General features: G+C 39.4%; 1 protein-coding gene across 1 annotated transcript in view; it reads left to right on the plus strand.

Moving 5' to 3' along the window:
• Positions 1-27,032, plus strand: part of prex2 (phosphatidylinositol-3,4,5-trisphosphate-dependent Rac exchange factor 2) — a 217,102-nt gene that overhangs the window by 98,924 nt on the left and 91,146 nt on the right. Inside the window, exons 16-23 of the mRNA XM_036557970.1 lie at positions 1,455-1,597; positions 4,172-4,264; positions 8,573-8,721; positions 9,890-9,975; positions 14,540-14,676; positions 15,352-15,469; positions 17,875-18,059; positions 25,357-25,518. Coding sequence (XP_036413863.1) covers positions 1,455-1,597; positions 4,172-4,264; positions 8,573-8,721; positions 9,890-9,975; positions 14,540-14,676; positions 15,352-15,469; positions 17,875-18,059; positions 25,357-25,518 — 1,073 coding nt within the window. The remainder of the gene's footprint in view (positions 1-1,454; positions 1,598-4,171; positions 4,265-8,572; positions 8,722-9,889; positions 9,976-14,539; positions 14,677-15,351; positions 15,470-17,874; positions 18,060-25,356; positions 25,519-27,032) is intronic.

A 27,032-nucleotide genomic window follows, 5' to 3' on the forward strand; every position in this document is an offset into this window, starting at 1 on the left:
GGGATTTTGTGGCAGGACTGAGGTTAGGCCCTGGGTTACCGTGGAGACAGGTTAAATTCAGAAACCCCCCACCATCCTGCCTGCAAAGGTCCTTGAGAGAGGCCCATATCCACCCTCCCTCCTCCCTCTGCACTTTTATTCTTTTATGCCAAACTAATCTAAGCCTTTCATAAGAGACCCTCACACTGAACCTGCTTGTGGTTCAGTTTTCTTTCCCCTCTGTGCCAAAACATAAAATCAGTCAAGCCCTACAAGTCAAAGAAATAAGCACAATGAAGTTCCTTTGGGGGAAAAATAGTTTCATGAAGTATTTAGGAAGTATTAGTTTTATATGAGAAGGTGTAATTAAAGAATTTCCTTCCAAAATACTAACAGTTTTGAATATAACACATTTTTGTAAAGAATAACAGCTGACATGTAATTAAAACAAATCTTTAATAAAAGTGGTAATAACCATAATATAACATTGTTATTTCCTGAATATATAAAGCCCACTTCCAACAACACTTCTTGAAGGTCGTCTATTTCTAGATTTCTGTTAGTCCTGCCACATCTGTCATGTCATGTAACCCTGTATGAATTGTTCACTCTTATGTCTGAAAGGATTAAGGCAGCTTTTACCTACTTTAAAATAACCCCCAGGTTGCATCACTCCTTTCTGAATTGTAATGTTAGCATACATTACACCATGTTTGTCCGTTTATTAAGGTGCTCAAGGAAGCGTTGATGTCGCCCAAATCAAGCTGATAAGCACTCGTCTCAAATGCATGATGACCATCTTTAAAACTTGTAAAAATGTGACAGAATGGGCCACATTATGGCAAACTGATGCTTTTTTGAAATAAAGGAGTTTGGAAGGAATGTGTAAACATTGTTAAAGCCTCAAAACATGCCATTCTCTTCATACAGTCCATATATGGAAACTGAGCTGTTTTGAATTAATTGTTTCTGTGATGTCACACAAACCAACTCATTTACTTATATCCACCTATTCAGCTCCTTTCCTGCTGAAGTTACAAAGCATGTTTCAGCATAGAGTAAATGAGGCAGCCAATCAGAACAGAGGTCATTTACATATATCACTCAAGGCAGGTATTAAGAAATTCCTGTAAATTAAATCATTTAATAAACTCTTGATGTTCCCAAAATACTTGTGTGGCATGCATCTGTCCCCCTGGGCCCTGATGATGGCTGCGAGAGCCGGCAGGAAGGTGGGGCCCGAACTCAGCTCCGTGGAGACAGCAGGGTTTTGTCTGGCCTTATTGCTGGCTCTCACGGCCATCGTCGGGGCCCACGGGGACGGGCGCATGCCGCAACTTGAATATGGAATAGAACGCCATCTGCACTAAAGTTATAGACATAAACAACATCCACTGTCTAAGCCATTTCTTGACCTGTATACTGTCTGGGTGGTGAATATGGGTTAATATCATTGTTTTCTGCCTCTTTCACAGTGCTGGAGAAGAGTGAGTTTAAGGATGAGCCACTGTTGTTCCGATTCTTTGCTGATGAAGAGATGGAGGGCTCGAACACCAAGCACAAGCCCATGAAGCACGATCTGAAAATAGTGGAGAACGTCATCGCTAAGTCTCTGCTGGTGAGAGATATGGGCTGTAATTGCTCACAGCTGATGGCACTTATGATGGGGCTGTAATGCTGTTGAGCATTGTTGACTTCTAACATTCCCTCATCCTGATCTAATGCCAACTGTGAGTCGTCTCCCAGTAATTATGAATGAACCCTCCTAAACCGGTCTTTCATTACTCCCATGATTGGGATCGGCTGGGTCCAGTGACTTGGCCTGAAAGGGAGGTCAGCTAGGGCTGAGTGAAATTGTAGAGAGAATGTACTGCAGCAGAATCGTGTGGTTTTGTAAGCTTAGCGTGTAGCAATGCTATTTGGTAGCTTTCAATTACTTGTTAGCTACATTAGTCTAGTAGCTCCAATGCAACAAAAAAGACAACATTGGACGCAAACATGTCTTGGACGATCGACTATATTTGAGGCAAGAGGATATATATGTAGTATAATTGTATTTTTCTTTAGGTAAACTAATATTGTGACATTTAGTATAATAAGTACACTGTGTGGCCAAAAGTATGTGGACACCTGACCATCACACCTATATGAGCTTGTTTAACATGCCATTTCAAAACCATGTGCATTAATATGGAGTTGCCTCCCCTTTGTGGCAATAACATCCTCCACTCTTCTGGATAGGCTTTCCACAAGAGTTTTGAGTGTGTCTGTGGGCCTTATGGCCATTCAGTCAAAAGAGCATTTGTGAGGTCAGGCACTGATGTTGAGAAGGCCTGGCACACAGTCAGTATTTACTATTGGCACTATTGCTGTTTGGTAGGTTCTCCTGGCATCCGCCAAACCCAGATTCATCCATCAGACTGCCAAAAAGTGAAGTGTGATTCATTGCTCCAGAGAACATGTTTCCACTGCTCCAGTGGTAGCATTCTTCACACCACTCCAGCCGATGCCTGGCATTGTGTATAGTGATCTCAGGCATGTGTGCAACTGCTTGGCAGTGGAGACCCATTTCGTGAAGCACCCAAAACTCACGGTTCTTGTGCTGATGTTGCATCCAGAGGCAGTCTGGAGCTCTGTAGTGAATGATGCAACAGAGAATAGGTGATATTTACGCACTATGTGCTTCAGTATTTGGTGGCCCCGCTCTGTGAGTTTGTGTGGTCTGAGGTGTTGTGTCTCCTAGATGCTTCCTTTTTACATAATACCACTTACAGTTGACTGCAGATCTTGCTGAGCAGCTGACTCATGGCAAAGGTGGCATCCTCTGACAGCAACACATTTAAAGTGACTGAGCTCTTCTGCATGACCAATTCTATTGCCAGTGTTTGTCTATGGAGATTGCATAGCTGTGCACTTTTTATACACCTGTTAGCATTGGCTGTAGCTAGAGCTGGGCGATATGGCCAAAAATGTTATCACGATAAACAAAATTCATATCGTTCGATATCGATATCGTGTTTTAAACTATCCTTTATGTTCAGAACATGACGAACACTCGCCAAACAGTGGAACATTTCACAGATCTGTCATGGGAGAGTGGGAGAAAGTGTCTGGTGAGCTGTTTTTGCCAGCTGGAAAAGCATGGCTATTTTTGTAATAGTCATAATTTAAGAAAGAAAACAGATTATTTTTAGCTGGTACCGAGTGCTCGGCTACCCCGTGACAAATTACATCACAGTATTCAGGCACCAGCTAGCGACGACTGGATTTCTCTATACTATCATAGTAGTTTAAGTGGTGAACCGCAAGATATCTAACACCAGACAAACAGGTACGTTTAAACTGAAAGCGGTGCTTCTGTGTCGTGTTTGATCTACAGTATCATCAATTCTCCGTGTTGTGTGAGTGACAGTGCGCTGCTTCAAGTTAGCCAGCTGCTAAAAACAGCTAGCCTGGAAAGACAGCGCTCTCCCGCTCTCCAATGCCTCACAGCTTCCTCAGTTTACTTTCGTTTAAATCAGGGCTGTAATTTACATGAACCCACTTCTTTCTTTCACTTTCGTTGCTTGGGAATGCACTCATACTAAATTATGACTGTCCGAGTGCTGTAACAGTGCTGTAGTTGTGAGGATTGTGATTGTGATTAACGCTGCTAAAGCTGGTTAGGATGTACTGAAAGAGGTGAGTTCGCTGTAGGACAGTACAGTTACACCACTGATCTCGTCACTCACACTCGGTCACAGGAGAACAGGTCGCCGGTCGCTCCACTCAAACAGGGAATGTATAACTCCGCGTTTCAGCCGTTGCTAAAGACCCATCTTACTTGTGGCCCCCTCCCTCTCTAATCATGTAGAAAAACTCGGAAGTGCGCCCTCTCCTGGCGACAGCAGAGTAGTGTCGCTTTCCTTGCAGTAGAAAATGCCTCCAAGGCTTTCGCTGAACGTGGAAGTGTGCGGATGGTGTATTATATCGAACATTTATCGAACATGTTTGTATCGATCTATCGAGGAAAAGTTATATCGCGATAATTATCGTTAGCGTTTTATCGCCCAGCCCTAGCTGTAGCTAAACTCAATCATTAGGATTGGTGTTCAGATACTTTTGGCCATATAGTTTAAGTGCTGTTTGCTAGAGTGCACCTCCCTAGTACCCTTCTTTCTGATATTGTGAAGTTTGTGCTCTTCCCCATCAGATCAGGCCTAGTGATGGTGGATACGGCTTCACCCTGGAGGATCGTAACAGAGTGCCCATCATTAAGTCAGTGGAGAAGGGCTCCCATGCAGAGGTAAGTGTACTTTGTTTTCATGTTCGGGAATTCATCCTCATCAAGTTCTTGTAATACCTGACCCAAGCTTGACAAAGTCTGAGAAATATCAATATTCTGGGCAGGTTTAGGCAGATTTTTCTTGTACGGCATCAGGCTCCGGTCAGGCTTGTGTTTGTTTTATAATGAGCGATTTTTATGCAGAAGATTTGTGTTTATTTGAAGGAATACGTCTATGTGAATTTTGCTCTCTCTCTCCTCTCTCTCTCTCTCTCTCTCTCTCTCGTTAGTAAAGTCTATGGGCCTGTTTATACCTTGCATTAACTTGATAGGATTTCATTCAGACTTCACTTGACCGCATGAACAGCCAGGTGTAAACATCCCAAAGATGCATAGTGATCAGATTACTATTGGACCACTCAAACTCACTTTCTGAGATGGTCAGAGACAGATCTTGACCACTGTTAACACAAGTGCAGACGGAATGCATTTTCATTATCCGAAATGTCTCTGCTGAGTGCTGACTAGCAAGTGAGAGGATAAACCATGAAACGAGAGATAGAGGATACGCAAGGCTGAAGTTAGCCCCAAACCAAGACCCTTCATGCACACCAGTGTCCAGGCCAAGCTTATCCCCTCTCATAGTAATGGCAGAAAAGAGTAAACAAAAGCGAAACAGAACTCTGACGTGCATTTTACGAGAGAAGAGTACAATCGGATCTCATTTGGTCACACTGGGAACTAATTTTAGTGAAAAGTGCAAACAGAATCTAGAAAAAGTTTATTTAGATACAATTCAGACACTAAACATTTGCTAATACAAGGTGTAAACAGCCTCTATGTGTGCCACAAAGTCTAGCTAGTGATTTTGCTAATAGTTGGCCTCAGACAAAAAAAAAAGAAAGCCAGATATTTGTTTGACTGGATACCCTATAAAGTATACATTTTGTATATATTACGCTTATTAATGCCGTGGGGTTAAATCACACTACAATCCTTGTAAATATCTAATGTCTGAATACTTATTTACTTTTTTTTATTTATTTATTTTTTTTGGTATGGGACTGTAGTTTGAACTAATCCATATAGACATTTGGAACATTTGGCCTGTCAACTGTATGAGGACATACTAACCAACTTGCTATTACCTTCACTAGCCTAGCCTACATGAGCCTCCTAGGACTGTCACTGAGGAGGATGAGCTGAAATTCAGCCAATGTTCTGTTTTGCTGATGGGCCTAAACGGCACAATAATGCTGGGATGTTGCATTTGTAGTGCTTCTATCTAGAAACCACCAGCATATCTCTGGCAGCAAGCAGGAAAAAATGGACTTAAATTATAAAAGGTTGCATTTCCGGTGTTCCGTTGTTTTACTTATATTCATTATGAGATTGTGTAGCTTAAGCGAAAAGTGCTATGTGAAATATCCAAAACATAAACAAACAGTGCCGCCCATGAATATGCTCCAGGGGCAGCACTCGTTGCAATGTCACTTTTGAAGAGGAGTGCCCCATCTTGTTGTGCCTGGAGATTGACCGCCAGTGTTGTAGTGTTTAGATATAATCCCAAACAGGGGTGGAGCCACACCTCCCAAAGTGGTGGGGCAAAACATATTGTTTTAAAAATAAATAAAAAAATAAAAGTGCCTGACTTAAATTGCCTTTCATGTCATGCTAATGACCTGTCTTTATAAACCAATTCAGAGGTGGGTAGTAACTAGTTACATTTACTGAAGTCCATGTACTTTACTTAATATTCATTGATTATAGTCACATGTCAGAACTGCTGAGGTTTTTATGTGTTTCCTGAATTCAAAAATATTAAAATATTAGGGTGCAGTAAATTAGAGTTGGACAGAGTCTTGAAACACCAGGAATATTGTTGGTTACCCTGTATTTAAAACAAATGTAAGAAGGTACAAATATTTTGATTTTGTGATATTTAATTCCATTCGTGGGTGATTACTGATTTAGATAAATTTGAAGTGCATCTAATTCTAGTTGAATGCTTGAGAAATGCAATTAAGGTTTTACATCTGTTAGACCCTGAGAGTTGGGGGGACTGTATGTTCCTGTTGCTCTCAGTTTGAACTGGCTTTGTGGTGAAGACCAGTTTGAAGTTTTAGTGGTGGTGGTGGGGGGGTAATAGAGCATCGCTTCAGGCACAACTTGATGTTAGAGGATGCACGCACTGTATGTTTCTAATATGAAGCTGTAAAAGAGAGCAGTCTGGTCGTACTGTCCACTCAGCAAAAGGGCCGCCTCATTAAAGTGTCCTGCATCTGACTCAAGCACATCCTAAATAAAGCATTAAGCCACTTGAGACTGTGTGTAACAGTGATTTTACTGCTACTAAAATTGGTCTCTCGGCATCACAGACAAGGACATACAAATGTGAAATGCTTTGTTGGATAACTAGAAAATTTAAACTACAGTTTTAAAACTTTTAAATATTGAGAAAGAATATTCAAATGCTCGTGGTTGGTTAACATAATGATCAAAGAATTGCAAAAACATTATTTGCTTTCTACATAAGTTAATGTAAAGAGATTTTATTGCAAGTACTTTTGGAGTATTTCTGTTGGTCGAGTCATCAGGTAGTGTTCACATAATGTAAAGAATAGCTACCCTGCTTAACTGATGTAGAAAAATAACGGCAATAATATGAAAGTGAATGCAACAACAGCATTGAGAAATTATATAGATGAGGGAGAAGAGATTAAAAGGCTGACTTGCCTCAGAATTAAAACGTCAGTAAGTGAAACTATGGCAAAGAAAACATTTGCATGTTTCAAAAAAACATCCATAGCTACATGAAAGCTAGTTGTCACCAGGCTTTTGATAGACAGCGTAAATTAATTCACCCAGGCATTGAGCTCTACATGGGAGAAAGAGAGAGAGAGGGAGCACAAGGGACTCTTCCTTTTCCTTTTAACAGAATGCTGAATTGGCGCAAAAGGAAAACGGAAAACCTTTAATTCTCCCATGACTGCTCAGGAAACAGAGACATGTGCTTTAATGCAGAAGAAGGATTGTGATATGGACAATATGTGAGCTTCATTCATTCAAACAGAGGCCGCTGAATGAGCTCCAGAGGAAGCGCCATGTGGAGATGAAAGATTTGGCTCCGTATGTGTAGAATGGTTGAATTTTAACCCTTAGAAGTCACAGTTATAGCTGAGACAACAGAAGCATGCTGTAAATTTATATGAATAATTTGCTCGTTGAAGCGAGAGGTGAAACTGTGTGGAAAGGGCAGATTGTAAACTTTCATTCCAGAGTTTAGTGCCTCTAGAGGCCAGAGTACACCAATGGGATGCAAACAAACACAAATGTTGGATCAGTGTGTCATACCCTTGTTTGATTGGTGTAAGACTCAAGCATGTTCTTTTCCCGTTCACCCTAGTTCATATTCAACTAAAAGTTATTTTTCTGAACGTTCTAAAGTCAAGTGCAAACATTAGAACCTTTGTGTTTGTTCATGTTTGTCCCATGGGCGTATTTTGGCCTTAAAAGCTCCTTCACAGAAAGCTGGTCATTTTGGACAGTGTATAAAATCACTACATTTGTGTTTTATACATTGTGACTCTTGGTTCCTACACCAGTAAGTTTTTCTCCAATGAACTGCTCTGAATGACTTTGTTTAGATCTCAACAGTTGAATTTTTCTTTAATAAATATTTCAATATAGGCCTTTGCAATACTCATTGCCGGAGGCTGCAATATGCAAATGAGCCCTCAGTGTTTTTACTGAGTGCTGTGAGCATCCAGACCAATCACAGTTCCAGATGAGTTTCTGTGGGAGTTTTGATGAATCAAAGTATTCATGCAATCCAACAAAAGTAAATTGTTTTGGTCAAAATAATGCAGGTCTGGGCAGCACGGTGCTGCAGTGGGTAGGAAGGAAGGACAGGAAAAAGGACCTGAGTTCCAGTCCCCGGCCAGGCAGCCAGCGTTTCTGTGTGGAGTTTGCATGTTCTCCCCGTGTCTGCATGGGTTTCCTCCCACAGTCCAAAGACATGCAGTCAGGCCAAATGGAGATGTTAAATTGCCCCTTGGTTGAATGCATTTGTCTGTTTGTCTTCCGTGTGATGTCCTGCCTTCTGCCCAATGAGCACTGACCCAGGAGGATAAGTGTCTTAGATAAAGTGTTTGTAATGCAGGTCTGCTCTTAACCATGCCACATTATTTATTCACCAGTGAGTTTTCCATATCTTACAACACATGGGCTGCAGTTTGAAGCAAAACAATCACAATACTAGTATGTTGTCCATATCATGCAGGCCTATTGACAAAGAACGTGAATTCCTCTGTATGTGTCTGACTGCAGATGGCTGGGATGGAGGTGGGGAAAAAAGTCTTTGCCATCAACGGAGACCTGGTGTTCCTGAGGCCATTTCATGAGGTGGAGAGTTTCCTGAAGCAGTGCTTCAACAGCAAAGGTCCGCTCAGGGTGCTGGTCAGCACCAAACCCAGAGAGTAAGTGAAATCACAAGATTTCAAGTCTAAAACATGTCCACTGCATACCTAAATCACCACACAGGCTACTCAAACTATATATTGAGTTGTTCAGTGATGGAGAATCTAATCTCAGTAACCTAAAAATCTAGGGTTCACAATGGCTGCTACTGTTTTAGCAGTGTGACTTACTTTTATTTTTATGTGTGTAGATAACAGTGTGCCATACGGTGTCAGAAACCACATAAACAAGTTTATTAGACATTACTTAACAACTTATATGAACCTGAACATGAAAATATTCATGAAAATATACATGAAAATATGAACATGCATCATCTAGAAAATAAAAAATATTTAAATCCCTCAATTTATCAAGCATGTAATTGGTTTCATCTTCACTCTAAAAGTATTTTGCTGCCATCTCGTGGGAACACTGCTTGATTATTTCCGGTCTGTTTTTGCGCATGCGCAGACTGAGAAATCCGAAAGAAATCTGAGTAAGAGTTTACATGCACTGAGAAATCTGATTACAGAGCTAAACTCCAGCTCTCTTTATCAGATTTCTTAATCGGATTTCTAGATCAGAGTATGCTGTTTACATGACCATTTTGAATGGTCAGATGATAGGATTTTTGAGTGCATGTAAACGCACTCATTATTAAGTGGTGCAAGACTTCCTTTATTGTTGGATGCATTGTGATCTTTGGAGCTTATGAGTATGAACTTATTATTGATTGGCTTCATGAGAGTAATGACAAAGCGTGACTAATATGTCTGATATTCCTATTCATGTGTTTGATTGTTCAGATTTGTAGTTTGTCAAACAAACTGAGCAAAAATCGATGAATTTTTGGCTTTGTTTGATCACATTCTTTACATATCAAATAAACATATCAGCAGTGAGAAGTTACAGAGAAGAGTGGATCAAAATAAACACTTTTTTGCCAGTCTGAAACATTGTAAGCATGTATCAGTTATTCATAAAGATTATTTAGTTTATGTAGTTATTCATACATCTTCTGTCTCAGAACCTTCAGGTTTTGTGCTGATTTGTTGAAGAACTGGATCGTTATTAAATCCAGCCAAATAAACACCCTTTAATGAGCTCAGAAGTATTAAAAATCATGTGTGTCTTTGTGTGTATGTCTGTGTGTGTGTGTGTGTGTGTGTGTGTGTGTGTTTGTAGGACGGTAAAGATTCCGGACTCAGCGGATGGTCTGGGCTTCCAGATCCGTGGATTTGGACCATCTGTGGTTCATGCAGTCGGCAGAGGTGAGAGAGAGATAAACGAGCTACTAAGGGAGAAGAGAACAGAATGAGAGAGAGAGAGAGAAGAGAGAGTGAGAGAGAGAGAGAGAGAGCGAGAGAGAGAAATTTGAAAACAGAACGAGAGGAAGAGAGAGAGAGACAGAGACAGAGACAGAGTAACAGAAATGATCATCATTTGTCATGTTTTCCATGTTTATTTTATGCTCATATTCTTCTAGTCTGTTCTTCTTGTTTCTTTTCTGTTAAGCATAAGTTTCTTTTATATACTGTCACACAAAACAATGACTTCACATACACTTCAAACTCCATTTGCTTCTTATAATTTATTTTCTGTGAGTTTTCAGCTATTTGTTTGTATATTTATGGTAACAACACTATGGATATTTATGGTAGCAACCCCTGTCTTTATAAACTGTACAGCAATTGTACAGCATGAGGGAGAGAGAGAGAGAGAGAGATAGAAAGATATAGCCAAAGGTAAAAGATACAAAAGGACAGTGAGGTAAAGAGAGAGAGATAAGAGTTACAGAGAGAGAGACAGAGAGAGAGAGAGAGAGAGATAAAAGATACAAAGAGAGAAAGTTAGAGAGAGATAAAAGAGATTTAGAGAGAGGAAGAGAGAGAGTGAGAGAGAGAAAGAGGAAGAGAGAGAGACAAAGTCAAAGAAAGAGATAGAGAGAAATACCCAGAGGTAAAAGATACAAAGGGACAGTGAGGTAAAGAGAGAGATAAAAGAGCTACAGAGAGAGTGAGAGAAATAGTCAGATATACAGAGGGTGAGAGAGGTAAAGACAGGTAAAAGATACAAAGAGTAGGAGGGAGAGAGAAACAGACAGAGATAAAAAAGGTACAGAAGGAGAGAGAAAAAGAATAAGAGTGAGGCGGAGAGGGACACAGAGGGAGAAGGTAGAGAGAAACAAGAAGTGAAAGGAGAGAGAGAAAGAGAGATAAATAGACAGCTATAAAAGATTCAGAGAGAGAAGTGTCGAGAGAGATACAGGAAGCTGCTCTTTTCTCTTTGTTGCTGTGGGTGTGAGCATTATCTGGATCTGTATGAAGGTAAAGGGCCGGACACGCTCTCGTCCACTTCTGAACTGTGCTCCTATCAAACCCGGCGGAGGACAGAGTGGATCACAATAAAAACAGCCCATTCCACAGCGGCACTGAGGGGAATGGCTTTATTTCTGAAATAGAGGGAGAGAAAAAGACAGAGCGAGAGTACAAATGATAGCAGGAAATGAGAGAGCCACTTGAGATGGAGAGAGAGAGAGAGAGAGAGGGATGGATCGAGAAAGAGAGAGAGAGAGAACAGATAAGACATTTCTCACAGCCATCTCTGCAGCCCATGATGGAGTATGAGATGCAGTCCAATTTTCCCTCAGCTCAGACATAGCACCATGGGGAGGAGTGACCCATCAGTGGGTAGGGACGGGCAGTAACACGATGCGTTATCGTTTCTGTGATGAATTCCATCACAATATACTGTTCTGAGTATATGATGGCTGTGCTCAGTACTTCTAGAGCACTGAAGAACTGATTTAGACCAATCAATGGCGAGCCTGTAAACAACAACAACCAGTGTAGAGTAACTGTATTAACTGTGTAGTAAGAAGTATCTGAGTGCATAGCAGCACATTGTGACATCATCTTATTTTATTAACGTATGTTTACAGATTGTTTGAATTCCTTTAAAACAGAGTTTTTGTCCAAACACTGGTCACTTTTCACTGTATGAGATTGTTGTAAGAATAAGCCGGCCTTGTTATGATGTCAAGCTCATAACAGTTTAAGAACCCTTTTTGGTGCTACATAGAACCATTGCTTTTACTATAGAACACTTAAAAGAACCATTTTTTTGGGATTGTAGATATTTATTATTGATCTTAATATTGATCTCTTTTCTATATATTCTCTTTTTTAATATGGTGGCTGCCCTTTAGATGCTGTAAAGATTTTTATAATGGACAGACTAACAGAAAGAGTCCAAAATCACTTAAAACTAAGTTTGTGCACCCTGTCAAATGACATTTTGTTGTAGTGAAAATAAGTAACCCATCCTCCACAGAGAGCACACTTCTGCACATTTTAATGAAAAAAATGTAGGGAAAAATGATAGAAAATGTGGCATATGGCATATTTTATATGTTATGTTTTATTTTTTCCAATTAAAGAAACTCAGCAAATAAATAGACATTTTGCACTAAAATTGGCAGAAAAATGCCATGTTTATGTTCGTTCCCTGGTGAGGATGTGTTAACCTCACTTAAAAAACAAAAAACATGTAATTTGAACAGAGGTGTTCAGACTTTAGCACACGACTGTAACTTCCATTAAGTGTAGAGAATGTTCTTCCTTTTGTAAAGTTGCCATTTTGAAGAAACAGGTCAAAATCCAACCACAATAGTACATTACACAACAGTACAGTGGGCGCTCAAGTGCTACTTTCTTGCAGAGTTTAGCTCCAACTTGTACCCAACAAGGTGCCTCACCCATAACTTAACCCTAATAGATCTGGTCCAGCCAGTCAGGGTCTTGGGAAGAGGCTGATTATCTGGAGCAGGTGTGGCAAATTATGGTTAGAACTGAACTCTGTAGGAAGGTACCTCTCTAGGACCAGAGTGGAGACCACTGGTCTAGATTTAAAGTCAGAACTTATAATGCGTTCTCCTTCCGCACTGTATGTGAGTGTTTTCTCTGCGTGTTAGCTGGAGGTGGTGGGAGGGACAGATAAAACGTCACATAATTGGTGGATAATATTTTGAGGTGAAGCAAAAATCATAACATTTTGAATATGACAAAGAAAAGAATTTTGCGACCAGGGATGTGAACTACAAGATCAATTTTGGTTTCAGGTTGAGTTCAGGTTTTAAGTCAGTTTAGCCCTCAAATAACCTGTTTCTGAAATGAATGAATTAAGCCAATAGTTTTCATCCCCTTCAGCTCAGACTCCCTCACTCCTGTGAGCTCCTCTCTGTCTGAGTGTGGTTGTGTGTCTCTGCAGGCAGCAGTAATGGAAGAATGAGTGTTATGGGCCAGTGCGAGGGGCTGAAATAGAGGAAATTTATCACAGGCATGCACTGTGCTGCTCTGAGGTTGCTCAGTGTCCCCCGCTGGCCACAGCAGGATGGCTATCATGAGAGCTCTTGGAGCAGTCTGAGCTTGAGCACACGCACCTCAGCATAGTTTTTGTTCACCGAGCACTGTCCCTCTCCTCTCATAGAGAGAGACAGAACATATTTAATGCATTCATACAAATTAACTGATAAAGTACAACCATAACTGTGACCATGAAGTAGTTACAGTGCAAATCTCTGTATTTTTATAAATGATTCTGACTCTGTGAAATTGACAGTTTGTTGTAAAAATCATATAGCACACTTTTGTTCAATGCTATACGTAACAGTATGTCATAAACTACATTAGCAAGCATTGGTGCAAAAGCAGGACGGGAGGAGCACAGCCACTTTTGTTATTAACTATACCAGTGCATATATCTAGATCAACACTATGAATGAATAACATTAGTACTTTGTTGCAGACTCATTGTTGGCAATCTATGGTAAGAAGTAATCAGCTTTTGCAAGCATTTCGGTTCAATTTTGGCTCGTTTCTCTTTAGTTCCCCCAAGTTAGTAGCACCCCCCATTGGACTCACAGTTTTTCAGTAGGAGTCAGGTCAGGTAATGGGGTAGCACCATCATCTCCTTTATTTAATTAAATTCTCCACTAATATCTACCCACAATGATGCGTAATTTGCAGAAAAGCAGCCCCATGTCATGATGCTCCCACCTCCATACTTCGCTGTGGGTGTGGTGTTCCTGGTGTTCATATGCACTATGCAGCACTTTTTTCTCTGAACATGATGAGCTGAATTATTGCTTAAGAGTTCTAATTTTGTTTGTCGTGTTCAGAGTACATTGTTCTGAAAGAAATCTGATCTAAATTTGGGGTCAGCAACCCAAATGTTACGAGCCATTTTGTCCTTTCAACAAAAATCAAACCACTTTGGGAGCCACAACATCTATGTTTGAGAACTTTAGCAAGCTCCTTCACCTTCGCCTTGATTACTACTTTGTGAACTTTTTCCAAAAATCACAGAAAATGGACCAAGAGAAATGGTCCTAAATTGCTTGCACTCAAATCTCATTACATTAATGTACATTAACAACTCATGAACAAGGTTTTCCTACAACAGCAACAATATGCTGCCTTTAGCTTTCAGTTGCTGTTCGTGTTCTCCAGCTGAAAGCTGTGTTTATGTAAGCTGGGCCCTGTTATCAGCCTGTTTATGTGCGGTTTATCATGCTAACTGACATCCTGACCTGGAATTTACATGAAGTCTACCCGAGGAGTGGCTGTTTTGAGTGTGACACATGCTGTGTGGATTCACAACGAGTGACTGTCCCTGTTGTGCCACTGCATGTAAACATGCTAATAGACAAACTGTTTGTTTAGCGGGGTTTTGTCCTGTCTCTGTCTCCCTTTGCATTTCCATCTGTCTGTCTCTCAGTGTTTGTCAGTATATGGTTTATTCTCCTGACCTCACCCTGTCCGTCTGTGTTTGTAGGCACGGTTGCAGCTGTGGCTGGACTGCACCCGGGTCAGTGCATCATTAAAGTCAACGGCATCAACGTGAGTAAGGAGAGTCATGCCAGCGTGATCGCGCACGTCACCGCCTGCAGGAAATACCGCAGACCCACTCAGGTACAGCTGGGACATGGGTGGACTGCTTTTTTCTATTATTCCATTGTTTTAATACAGATTCCAATATTTTTGATTTTAAAAAGGTGTTAAAAATGAAAGAAAGTATATGTAATCACTCTTTGGTGTAGAGCTGCCCTTTTGGCTTTTGTGGTCATACATCGTCACATTTGAAGAACATGAATTTTCAGGTCTAGGAAAGTTTGTTGGCAGTTAGAGATGACTAAAATAAAGCAAAGCAGAATAATAATTCAAAAGAACAAAATTTCTATTCTATTCTACTCTATTCAGTAGTGTACTGTGTTTGACCTGCACTGTTGGAAAATGTCCAGTCTTTTTGTGCAGTGTTTGCACTGCAGCCTGCATCTTTACCCAGCTGTAATTGTAGTGTTGGCTCTAGGGGTGGAGGTCTGTATCCTGCAGAGCAGGGATCACTCCAGGGGGTTTTGGTTGTGGTTTATGGGTGAGAGCGCTTGCCGAAGAATGAGGAGAGTGATTACATAGTTGCTGATTAGACGGCCAAAGCCAGGCCTGGACACCACTGAAAGGCACATTTACATTTATATGCCTGCAGTATCCACTGTTATGGTAACATAAGTTCTGTTTTCGCCAAATGAACCACAACCCTAATACCAGTCTAAAGGGTTTCTGTTTTCTCTTGGTTGTTTCTTATTTCAGCAAGACTCCATAAAGTGGGTTTATAATAACAATGAGAGCGCCCAGGAGGACCACCAGAAGACCAACCAAAAGCCCAGTTCAGAGGAGAACGGGGATGTGTTTGAGTGCAAAGTGGAAGGTAGTTCCACAGCCACACACACTCACACTTTTTTCTTTACTTAATCAGTTTTATATACGTTATATACACGTATACATATTATATAGATTTATATTTACGTCAGCTCCGTTTTCTTTTTTATATCATCTCAATTTTTTAGCCCCTTAAATGGCCAGGGCCCACCTGCAGACCCAAAGTTTTACTACGTACTTCTGTAACCTAAAAAATAGCTCAGCCAGTTTGCATTGAAGTCCCTGTAGTTACTGAATAATAAGCCTTAGAATCGAATAAACCTGGGATTTTAAGCGGCTACATATCTCAATTTTGTTGTTTTCTTGTTTTTTTTTTTATACATAATTTGTAAACACCAGTTGCCCTTTATATTGTGTGAAAATTTCACAATGAACGGACCAATAAGAATGTCCCAAAATTACTTGGAAAAAGAACTTCCATTGTAACTTTAGAATGTGTTTGTTAAAAATACAAGTTTTCTATTTTGTTTCCAACAGTGACGAGATATATATTATATTTTAATCTATTACTTTATTGTATTTGGACCATTTTGCTCAAATTGACATGGAATTTTTACACAATCTAAATGGCAGCTGGCACTATATACCCCTTTCCTTTGAAAAAACTTGTGCTGTTCCTGTGGGTTAGCCCTCTTTTTCTTAATTTTTCCTACAAAATGTGTAAAAAAAAGTTATTTTAGCCCTGATAAATCTATAAAAACAAACACATACACACACTCAGTGTCATTTTAATCTTTGTAATGTTCACTCCGGTCATGAGAACATGAGTCTGGTCTCTCATGACACTTCACATTTCACTTCAGCAGCTCCATCTGCTGCTCAGTAGAAGGGGAATATTTCACATCATCCACCTCATTGAAGATGAAGTTGCTTTCCTGCTCCAGCAGCCCAGACTGTTGAAAATTTTTGTAGAAATTATTCCCCATGCCATACATGACACAATCTGGCTTTATTAAGTCATTGTATTCGTATTAGTGTGTGCACATAGATGAACAGTTAATAATGCATGAAGATCATTAGCTTTTAAAGCGATAGTTTGGCGAAAATATGGAAATGCGATGGCTGCTACCACTGTGTCCATTTTCACAGATAACAGAATATCATAGTGTCAGAAACCACATAAGCAAGTGTGAGTGATGGTTTATGCAGTTTTGCACAGTGCTAATTTGGTGGGGTATAAGCATCACTGAATTCCCATACAAAACTAGAGAAGCAAACTTCAGACACCAAATGTATCACTCGCTGTGTGAGAAATGAAAGTCAGCTTCACTTAGGTAAGCTAAGGTAACTTATTACACAGCTTTTTTCCCCAACTTAAGCTTCTTAGTTTAGTCAAAAGTTCTCACATTTTTTAGTTGTGCATTTGTTTGTTTTTTACTCATTTTCTTCATCAGCTGGGACTCTTTCCATTCCACGATCCCAGAAGGCATTTTCTCCACCTGTTTCCCCAGTTATGGACGGCTGCAGCATCACTGTCTGTGCTTACGTGGAAAGATTTTCCCCAGTGTGATTGAATACATTCCGATTATAGGACGATAGCTGGACGCCCGTCCCACCGCCATCCTTTAAAGTCCAAAGCATAAACTTCGTTTGACATGAACACACATGCGCAGAACGTACTTAAACTTTCCGATTGGGAATGTAATCGGATACAGGGGTTTACACGGTTATTATTCTTCTATTTGACAAAGAATTTACAGGACTGCCCACCTTGTTCAGTTGGATTGAAATTGTATTCGGAATGGCCTCAATCGGACTAGTCTATTCCGGTCGAGGTGTTTACGTGGACGTATTATACTCCGACTGAGCTAATAGTCGGATAATTAACATATTATTAGGCTGCATGTAAATGTGGCTACTGAGCTTCAAACTCATCTTCTGATGTTGGGGTGAACACTTAAATGGTTACTTTACAAGTTACTTTTAAAGGTTTTGCAGTGTATTTAACATTTATAGACACAGGAATCTGATTAAATACTGGGGCTCCTGAGTGGTGCAACCAAGTTTTGGATCATGTTGACCACTCTTTGACAAGTCAAGTGCTAATTGGATTCTCGTGTACAGTCATCCATAAGTGGGGAAACGCCTGTTGGAATTGTGTGATAGAAAGAGTTTGAGCTAGTGGGGAAAATGAGTAAAAAACAAAATTGTTTTATTGTTTGCCTAACCTAAAAATCTTCTTTTTTTTTTTTTACCTAACCTAACAATCTAGAATTAGAAGTACTTTTGACTAAACTATGAGGTTTGAGTTGGGTGAAAACCAGTGTCCTCAAGTTGAGGTAACTCAAGAAAAACTTTAGAAGTTACTTTATCATTTTAAGTTGGATTTAAGCTGACTTTTCATTGTTTGCCATGCAGTTCTGACTAAAGCGGTTGAGTGTGTTTGCTCTGCAGAGGTGATGGACAAGTTCAACACCATCGCTATGATCGACGGCAAGAAGGATCACGTGAGCCTGACGGTGGACAACGTGCACCTGGAGTACGGTGTGGCGTACGAATACGACAGCACTGCCGGCATCAAGTGTCACGTACTGGAGAAAATGGTGGAACCCAAAGGCTTCTTCAGCCTCACAGCCAAGGTACAGATTCATCACAGCCTTTATTAGCCGTCAGAGAGAAATGTCGTTCTGTACACAAGAAGCCAATTAGCGCTTGACTTGTCGAAGAATGGTCAACATGATCAAAGACCTGAATCACTCTGGAAGATCAAGGTGACACCCAGCGCAGTAACAGAATAGTCCAACTATCTGTCGTCTTATTTAGTTCTGACGAATCGCTGCTTCACAGAACTACACAAACTGGTGTGGGAAATAATCTGCATGTCACACTCTTTTCTGTTTGTTTCACTGTTACAAACACAAATGTGAATTGAAAGTTTAGTTTAATCTACATGTTACATATAGATCTAACAGGCTATGACTGAGAAATACTTAAAGTATAAGCTAGGGCTGTCAAAGTAGGTGCCTTAATAATGCATTAACACGATTAATAATGCTACTCATTTTTTGGTAGCACTTTACAGATCAGTAATAAATGGATAATGATGTGCTAATATTATAGCAACAAGTTGTACTTCATCGCAAATTAAATATCAGTTTCCTAGTTTCTTTATTGGAAGAGTCACTTTCTGCAACAAAGAAGTAAAAAATGGTCACTCAAAGGTTACAAGCTTCAAATGGTTATGCTGGAGTTAAAACGACCAACTTTGTGCTAAGAATTAGCATAATGGTAGCGGATAAAAACAGCTGCTTATAAAGGGAATAAATGACTGTATCTGGCTCTTATGGTAAACTACATTTAAAAAGTATTCCATTATGCTATTACCAACATATCCCATTGCATATATCTAATATTTCAATAATAGCTCTAGTGTTAGCTTAAGCCTTAGCTGTAGTGTTAGCTCCAGTGCAGGGGTCGGCAACATGCAGCGCCGGAGTAGAATTAGATTTTTAGGTAAAAATTAAATAATCTTCCTTTGCAGTAAAGTAAAGCTCTGCTGATTGTTCTAACACAGTTTTAACAATAAACAGTCTTAAACGCCGGAGTTGTATTTTGTATAACTGCTAATTCACCCTTTAACCCTGAAGGTTGGCAGGCAGACTGCTGATCACCATAGCAACACAGACAATCTCGCCTAGCTAGTAGCTAACGAAAAGGCAAAGAGAGAGATTTAAGACGAACTTCGATCATTTGGAGACAAATGGACTTGTTTGTGTTTATAAGCACTCCCGTTGGTTTCCTGATGCGTTTAATCTGCAACAAGAAACTGGTGAACACTAAAAAGTCACGAAGCTGAAGTCAGCTTCTCGTTCGCCAGCTTCTTGTTCAAATTTCAAATTGGAACAAGAAGGTGGCGAATGAGTAGCTGACTTTAGCCTTGTGCAAAGTCGAATGTTGAGAGATGTTTTCAAGAAACTATTCTACTTTTGAGAAGGAGTTTCCTGCTGGAGAGAAGCGGCTTTAGTTTAGAAGCTTAAAGCGGAGCAAAGTAAGTTTGCGATTTTGTTTATATTACATTTTTAAGCCTATACTAGGACATTAGCACATACGGAGACATATTTACAGCGAAGATGATAAAATGGACATAAAATGTTGTGGCTCCCAAGGTGGTTCGATTTGTATTGAAAGGACAAAATGACTCCTCTTAACATTTTGGTTGCCGACCCCTGCTCTAGTGCTTGCCTTAGGCTTAGCTTGGTCTCCATCACTCAAACGTCCTCCTTGCTAGACAATGGCCTGTATTTGTATATTGGAATATGCTTGACATGTCTTTATAACTAACTTCATTAAATTTTTCAGTGAAGCTTTCAGCTGCTGCCTTTTACCACTTGCATATTATTTTGTAACTTGAATACAGACTTTATTTTCCCATTTTATTACAGATTATTACTCACATAATGTTTAGTAACAACTAGGAAATTGACATTTAATGTATAGATGAGCCCATAGTATTGGTGCCTTATTACCCACTCATTACTGATCTGTAAAGTGCTTCCATTTTTAATGCTGTTAATGCATTTGACCCCTCAAAACAATTCACAGTAGTGTAGGCTGAAGCCCAGCTGCAGTGTGCTTTATGTTGCTATGATTGAATCCATGATTGTAGCCCTCTTGCTCAAACAGCCTTTTATATGGCTTTTAAAACAATATATTCGGCAGACTACGCTGGACAGTGGCCACGGGAGACCTATGAAAAAAATAACGAGCAGCAAACTGCAAAGCAAAGCGGAAAGCTCCCGTTTCCTTTGAGAGCCTCCACTGTAACAAGAATCCACAAGCTGTATGAACGAGAGGCTCCATTCACATAGGAGTTGGTTTTTAGAGGCAAATTTAAGCAAATAAAACCATTGCAACTTCTAAGGCTCAAAAACACTGCAGAGGAAGCTGCTGCTCCCAAGTGGAAATTAGCTTTATGGGCCAAACAGTAATGAAGGAGTAAATAAACTGCAAATCACGCAGCTGGGAAGGAAGAGGAAGATTCAAATATTAGCATTAGCATATGCACATTTGCAGTCTTTTAGCTTTTGTGGTTTTGAATTATTGCCACTGAGTTGAGTCACAGTACCATATATACTAAAAGAATGGCATTTCTCTGCACATAATTTAAATGCATCCAGGTGAGACCAGCCTGTATGGAGTGTGCGTGTTTAAACTCGTGCTGTGCTACTGGAAGTTTTATATGCAAGCTGCTGTAGATTAATACTCAGTAAACACATTGTAAACAAAGTGCAGCCTGCTGTGGCAAAAGCTCTTTTAATCTAAGATCTCATGTAATGAGGCTATATATACACAGCAACTTCTATTAAAGTATGGAACAGTGGCTCATTTCACGTTGTTTTGACTCTAAATTGAAGCGTTTACTGGAGAAATTTAAATGAAAGTCACTCACTAAAGTTTTTAGTTCATGTTTGTGTCTTTTCTGCCCTTGAACCATCTTTTATGTAACGTAGGGGCTGAAAGAGGCAGGTTGCAAATGCAAAGTGGCCTTATTTAGGCCAGTCCTGTACTCACAGTCTGTACAGGCAGGGATCAAAACATAAGCAGGCAATATCAAAGGCAGATCCATTTTAACAAAACTAGGAGATGAAGCGAGGGTCAAAAACAGGAAAGCAATACAAGGATAACTACAGCTCAGGACTCATAACACAGAGACTTCGCAGACACATAGGGAAAACAAAGGGGTATGTGTAGCATTCGTAATTAGTCCTGAGAGTAAAGTGCAGGTGTGTGTAATAAAGGAGAGGGGGGTGAGTCTCCCCAGAGGGAGTCACAACTCAGAACTTAGAATTGTAGATGTTATAGTGATTTTGCTGCATAACTATATAATATAGTTATCGAATTACATAGTTGAAAAGTATAAGATGATATTTAGTAGGGGTGGGAATCTTTAGGCACCTCACGATTCAATTCGTTTACGATTCAGAGGGCTGTGATGCGATTATAAAACGATTATCGCATATATTGCATCTTGATGCATCTTTTTTTTCTATACAGGATTTCTGTCTTCCTACTGTCTGAGGACTTGGTACTTTTAAAGCAAAGTATTTATAATGATCTATAGTGCATTTACTTCCAATATATTTTATTAATAAATCGCTGTGTCAGTAAATTATCTTCGAGACTGGACGCTGAATCTCGGCTCCAAAGTGTGCATAGCGTGAAAGCCCTGGTTCGTTAAATCTGCAACGAGAGTCTATCAAACACTAAAGAGTTGTTAAGATGAAATCAGCTTCTCTTTCGAATTTTTCCGTTCCACCTTAAATGGTGCAGCAGTTACATTCAGTGCCTCAGGCAGATTTTAAGGTGGAACGGGAAAATTCGAACAAGAAGCTGGAGAATTAGACGCGACTTCAACCTCGTAAAACAATCGAAAGTTGGGAGACATTTTACAAGAAACTGATCTACTTTTGAGGAAACGTTTGCTATCAGATATGGGAACAAAGCGGCTATTAAAGCTTAAAGCAGAGCGAAGTAAACTGCGTTTTCATTTATATTGTTTAGTCTATACTAGGACATTAACACATACTGACACATACTGGACATTAAATGTTGTGGCTCCCAAGCTGGTTTGATTTTTGTTGAAAGGTCAAAATGGCTCTTCTTAACATTTGGGTTGTGACTCCTGACCTAACCTGGCTTTTAATGCAGAGGGTGCCAGTCGGATTTCTCACTCATCCAGTTGTGTTTTTGTTATGTGCCGTCAGAGACTGTCCGGGCGCTGCACTTACCCACTTACCCGCAAGTTCCGCCTTTTACATTCCGTCAACATTACATTATAAATTAAATATTTAGATAATCGATTTTTGACATTTATGAATCGATTCAGAATCGTTCATGTCCGCATCGCGATGCATCTAAGAATCGAGTTTTTCCCCCACCCCTAATATTTAGTAGTATAAAATCATGCAAATGTTGTTGCAGATCATTTTATTCTAATATAATGCTAAAACTCTACAAGTTTCAAATAATTATAAATAAACCTTGAAAAAGTTTGAGTACTCCAGACAAATGACAAAAAATGTAGTGAAAAAGTAGCATATCCTCTACAGAGAACACACTTAAATATAGCATTTCCTGCTTAATTTAGTGCATAATTTTTATTATTTATTAGTTTAATGTATTCGAATAAATATATGAACAAATATGAGACCAATAAAATATAAAATTTCCTAAATTTTCTTAACTGATACATTAAAACCAACAAATATGCAACCCAATTTTGCATATGACTGTATGTAATACTAGTATTAGTAATAATATCAGCTGAAATAAATAAATGAATAAATACAAATATCTTAATAAAATGTTATTTTAAATGGTTAAAATAACAATGATTAGTATAAACTGTATATTAATATACATTGTTTAATTTCTTCTTAATATTTTAATACAAGATTTTTATACTTTTATAGTGTATATAGTTATGTATGTCATTTTAATTTATAATAACATCTAAAATATATTTTAAAACTGTCTGTTGTGTTTGTATTTTGCATTGACAGGTCTGGGTCTACGCTTCTGATTTTTTGTGTTTGTTTTGATATCAAATAACAAAAACATGGCGAAAATGTAAAGGATGTACACAACAATAGCTTTTCAAATTCAGATCTTAATATCTCCTCTTCTACCCACAAACACAAAGTGGTAATTTTCTCCACTGTTTTGAGTTGCGTGTTTTCATTATCACTGGTTGTAACTGTGACTCCTAAGGGTTGAAGTGAAAGGATGATGATTGCAGTAACACCTATATACCACTGTGAAATATTTCATTTTCTGCCACTGTTTGAATGAAGTTCTTTTCCAAACTGCTGAGAAAGTAAAAACTTTTTAGTTTCAGAAACTGATGTGTTATATTTTCTGGATATTAAGCAAGTCTTTTGTGCTTGTTCTTAAACTGCTAGCACTTTCCACCTTATTGCTGACATCTGCCCAGGACAGACTCACTTTTCCTCAGAGAAACTTCGCTCTGGATGAAGTTTAATATCGCCCGCGCTGTCGGCTGGATTATTAGCTGAAGCTGCGGAGCCAGATCACTCTTAAATTTCCCTCTCTCCTCTCTTTGAGCCTGTGAGGAAAAACCTCAGGCTCTAAAGGCCCATATCTCCCACTATGGCCTATACCTCCCACACATCTGGAGGGGTCCATGCCCTTTACAGCTCTGCTACTGTACTGCCTGAGTTATAATGATGACTGTCGTAAATTCGTAAAGGGCAATTTGACAGATTTTTCCAAATGACTTTATTATTAAATGCTGAGGATGTAAAGAAAGTTATTCAGAGTGGTTTGATGTGAAATGCACACACAAATGCAGAGACTCAAAATTCACAGTATTGATGATGGGAGCCAGAAGTCTGAAGCGTTTAATGCTTTTAAACCCCCCCTCCTACAGGAACCTATGACATGAAATGGTTATGAATACATTAACTGAGACATGAAACGTTGTTTTACGATAGTTTTCAGATAAGAGTTTGACTTTTTTTCATCCATTCCTGGTTGAGAGGTCCATGCAGGGTGTTGTACGACAAAACAGACCCCAAAGAAAACATGTTTAGATTTACCACTGTTTTACTATTATCAACATTACATACAAAAGCTCAGAAGCTTGCAACCTGTAATTTTAAAAATGGCTATTTGTGCTCACCCGCCTCAAAAGTGGAAAGGTTCTTTAGGGAACCACAAGTGGTTGTTCTATGGATTCACGCAAGGTGCCCTTTTTATTTTTTAGAAAGAAGGTAAAGAAAGAGGTAAAGCAAAAAAAACTTTAATATTATTTAAAAAATGTTTTTAACCTTAATTTATCCTGCCATGAAAATAATCCCAGCAGCTTAGAGTAAATTACTTACTGTTGTTACCTAGCAACCAATAGTCAGTCGAATGACACAGGTATGGTGAAAAAGTGCTGTTATCAGATATAACAACACAGGTATATTGTTAATGTTGTGTAACCCTGAATAACATGTCATAGAGCATTCATACTCATATTAATACATGACTTAAGAGCTAAATAATTATACACCCAGCACTGTGCAAAAGTCAGAGACCACCCACCATTTATCTAACTTTCAGTCACAACGGCTATTAAGTACAATTTATTCATTTTTATGCGTCAGAAAAGGCAGAATACATAATTAATTGAGATAACACAGTAGACTCGACAACTAAACATAATCAGATTTTCGCCTTTATTACAGCTTTGAATCTTTTCAGGAGACTTGCTTCCATTAAAATTCAGTCTTAGAAGTTGGTTGCATTTTCTGCAAGCACATTCAGTGATGTTGAAATCTGGACTCTGGGGTCATCAGTTCATTGTTCTGAGAACACCAGCAACTTTTTGTCTATTTCCTTTTCTCAGTAAGGGCTTCTTATCAGACTCAAAGTGTTGAGTTGTCTTTTCACAGTGGAGCTTGATTTTCTCCTCTCTCTCAGCTTTAAGTGCTGTTTATCAGATGGGGACAGTTGGTGGTCTACCAGGTCTTGCAGGTGGTTGTTAGGAGTCTCCAGCTTTTAACCATTTTTTTTTTTAAATCCAGTTTTGAAAACTCCTGTTTTTTCCCCTTATTTTATCTTTGACTTTCTCTTTTCTTATGCAAGTGGATTATCTTATATCTAATCCCCTCATAAATATCTCCTGAAAATGAATAACATGTATGTAATGTCTGTTTTGAAATGAAGGGTGGTCTCTGACTTTTGCACAGTCCAGTATGTGACTGTTATTAATTTGTAACATGTGACTGACCAGAAGAAGATAAGAGTGCTTACTAAGAGTAAATTGAAATATATGATAAAGACGTTACATTGCACTGTAATAGTCACAGATAACAGCGGAGGTCTAGTGTGCTTCACTGTGAGCTTCATTTCCCCTCCATTTTCTCTCAGATTCTGGAGGCTCTGGCAAAGAATGATGAGGCTTTGCTGCAGACGTGTAGCCGGATAAACTCCAGCACGGAGCTCATCCCCGAGGACCTGCAGAACAGGTTCAGCTCCATGTGCAGTGAGAGATTGGAGCACATCAACCGCCGCATCACCAACTACAGGAAGGTATAGACTTTTAGCTGAAATGCTTCCTTTACTATTAGCATGGAGTGATTAGAAGGTATTCTTGAACTTGTATGTGTATGATTTACCATCTGCTATGGATTAATACGTGATAAACTCATTGTGAGCAGTGACGTTATTCGAGACTGAAGTATAACATAGGTGGGCTGTTCAGTGGTATACAGATTTCATGGCTTTTCTAACTGACTTATACTTCAGTATTTGCAGTATGGCAGGAAGGAGGGTGAAGCATAAGACGTTATGTTTTCTTATACTTCAGTGAAGAATAGTATGTCCTGGTAATATTATGTTGTACTAAGTCTGAAACTCATTACAACACAAATGCCTTACTGAGGGTGTTCCTGGCCTTTGCAGCATGTGGTGCACTTTTCTTAAAGGGCCCAAATGAAAAAATGGGCTTTTTCTTTCTAGTGATCATTCCGCCAGCAGAACGAAAATCATCTCTAATGTTTTCGATTAATGTAATGAAATTAAATATTTTTTTACTTGTAACTGGTATCAGATTAACTATGTGTCCCTCTGTGTGTGAAATATTGTTGAGCTGCTAGTAAGCAATGAGGGGTGAACAGTGAGGCATGACCACCCTTTCCAAAAAAAATGCAGTCCCTCCACAAACATGGCGACACCAAGATAAAACAGAGAGCAACTTGCAGCAAACTGCAGCTTTCACTATGCCAAACAGTCATACAGCCGCCACAAAAAAGCATTAAACACAGTAAAAACATTTTGAAAAAGGGTCCAACTGTACAATGATGTCATAACCATGACGAAAATTATATATGACCTCCTATTCAGGATAAAAGTTTTAGCGATATGGAGTGTTGTTCCTGCAGACACTCTGTATAGTTATTGAGGTGGAAGATGTGGGGAAGCGATCAAACGCTGTGTTGTTCCTCGCTATCAGGAAGAAAATGTATCACTGCAGCCTTCCAAATGATCCACAGATCCAAAAGGAGTGGCCGAAGTTTTTTTTTCCTGTCCCTGAGGATTCCTGTCCAGTTTGTTCCATATTTCTGCCCAGACTGCATTTCAAATGCTGCACAATACAGCCAGTCAGGAGCTCATCTACATACGTCAGTCATAAAGAGGTTTCAATGCCCATGTAAAAATAATGTACACATGAATTAGAAGAGTTATAAGTGGACTTGCTGGTTACAATTGCAATATTTTATTTGTGCACTGTTTGTTGTGTTCAGTCTACTACTGGCTTGAGAATGCGCTTTGCCTCAGTAATGTCCAGTATATGCCCTGCTACAGCTGTCTGTGTTTGCCCTTTTTGAACCCCAGCAGAGCCTCAGTGCAAAACGCCCTCACTTATTCCTCCCAGCTGCTCATATTTGGAAACAGAAAAGGGAAATATTGCGAGCATTTGTGACTGTTTTCTCTTTCCTTTTCTCTGTGTAATCTGCCTCGACATCCTCCTCCTCTGCATTGGATTAATTAGCTATTGCTTCACTGGTTATAAATAGCGCCGAACATCCAGTGGCCTTACGTAA

This window comes from Colossoma macropomum, unplaced genomic scaffold, assembly GCF_904425465.1.
Source record: "Colossoma macropomum unplaced genomic scaffold, Colossoma_macropomum, whole genome shotgun sequence".
NCBI classification, from domain to species: domain Eukaryota; kingdom Metazoa; phylum Chordata; class Actinopteri; order Characiformes; family Serrasalmidae; genus Colossoma; species Colossoma macropomum.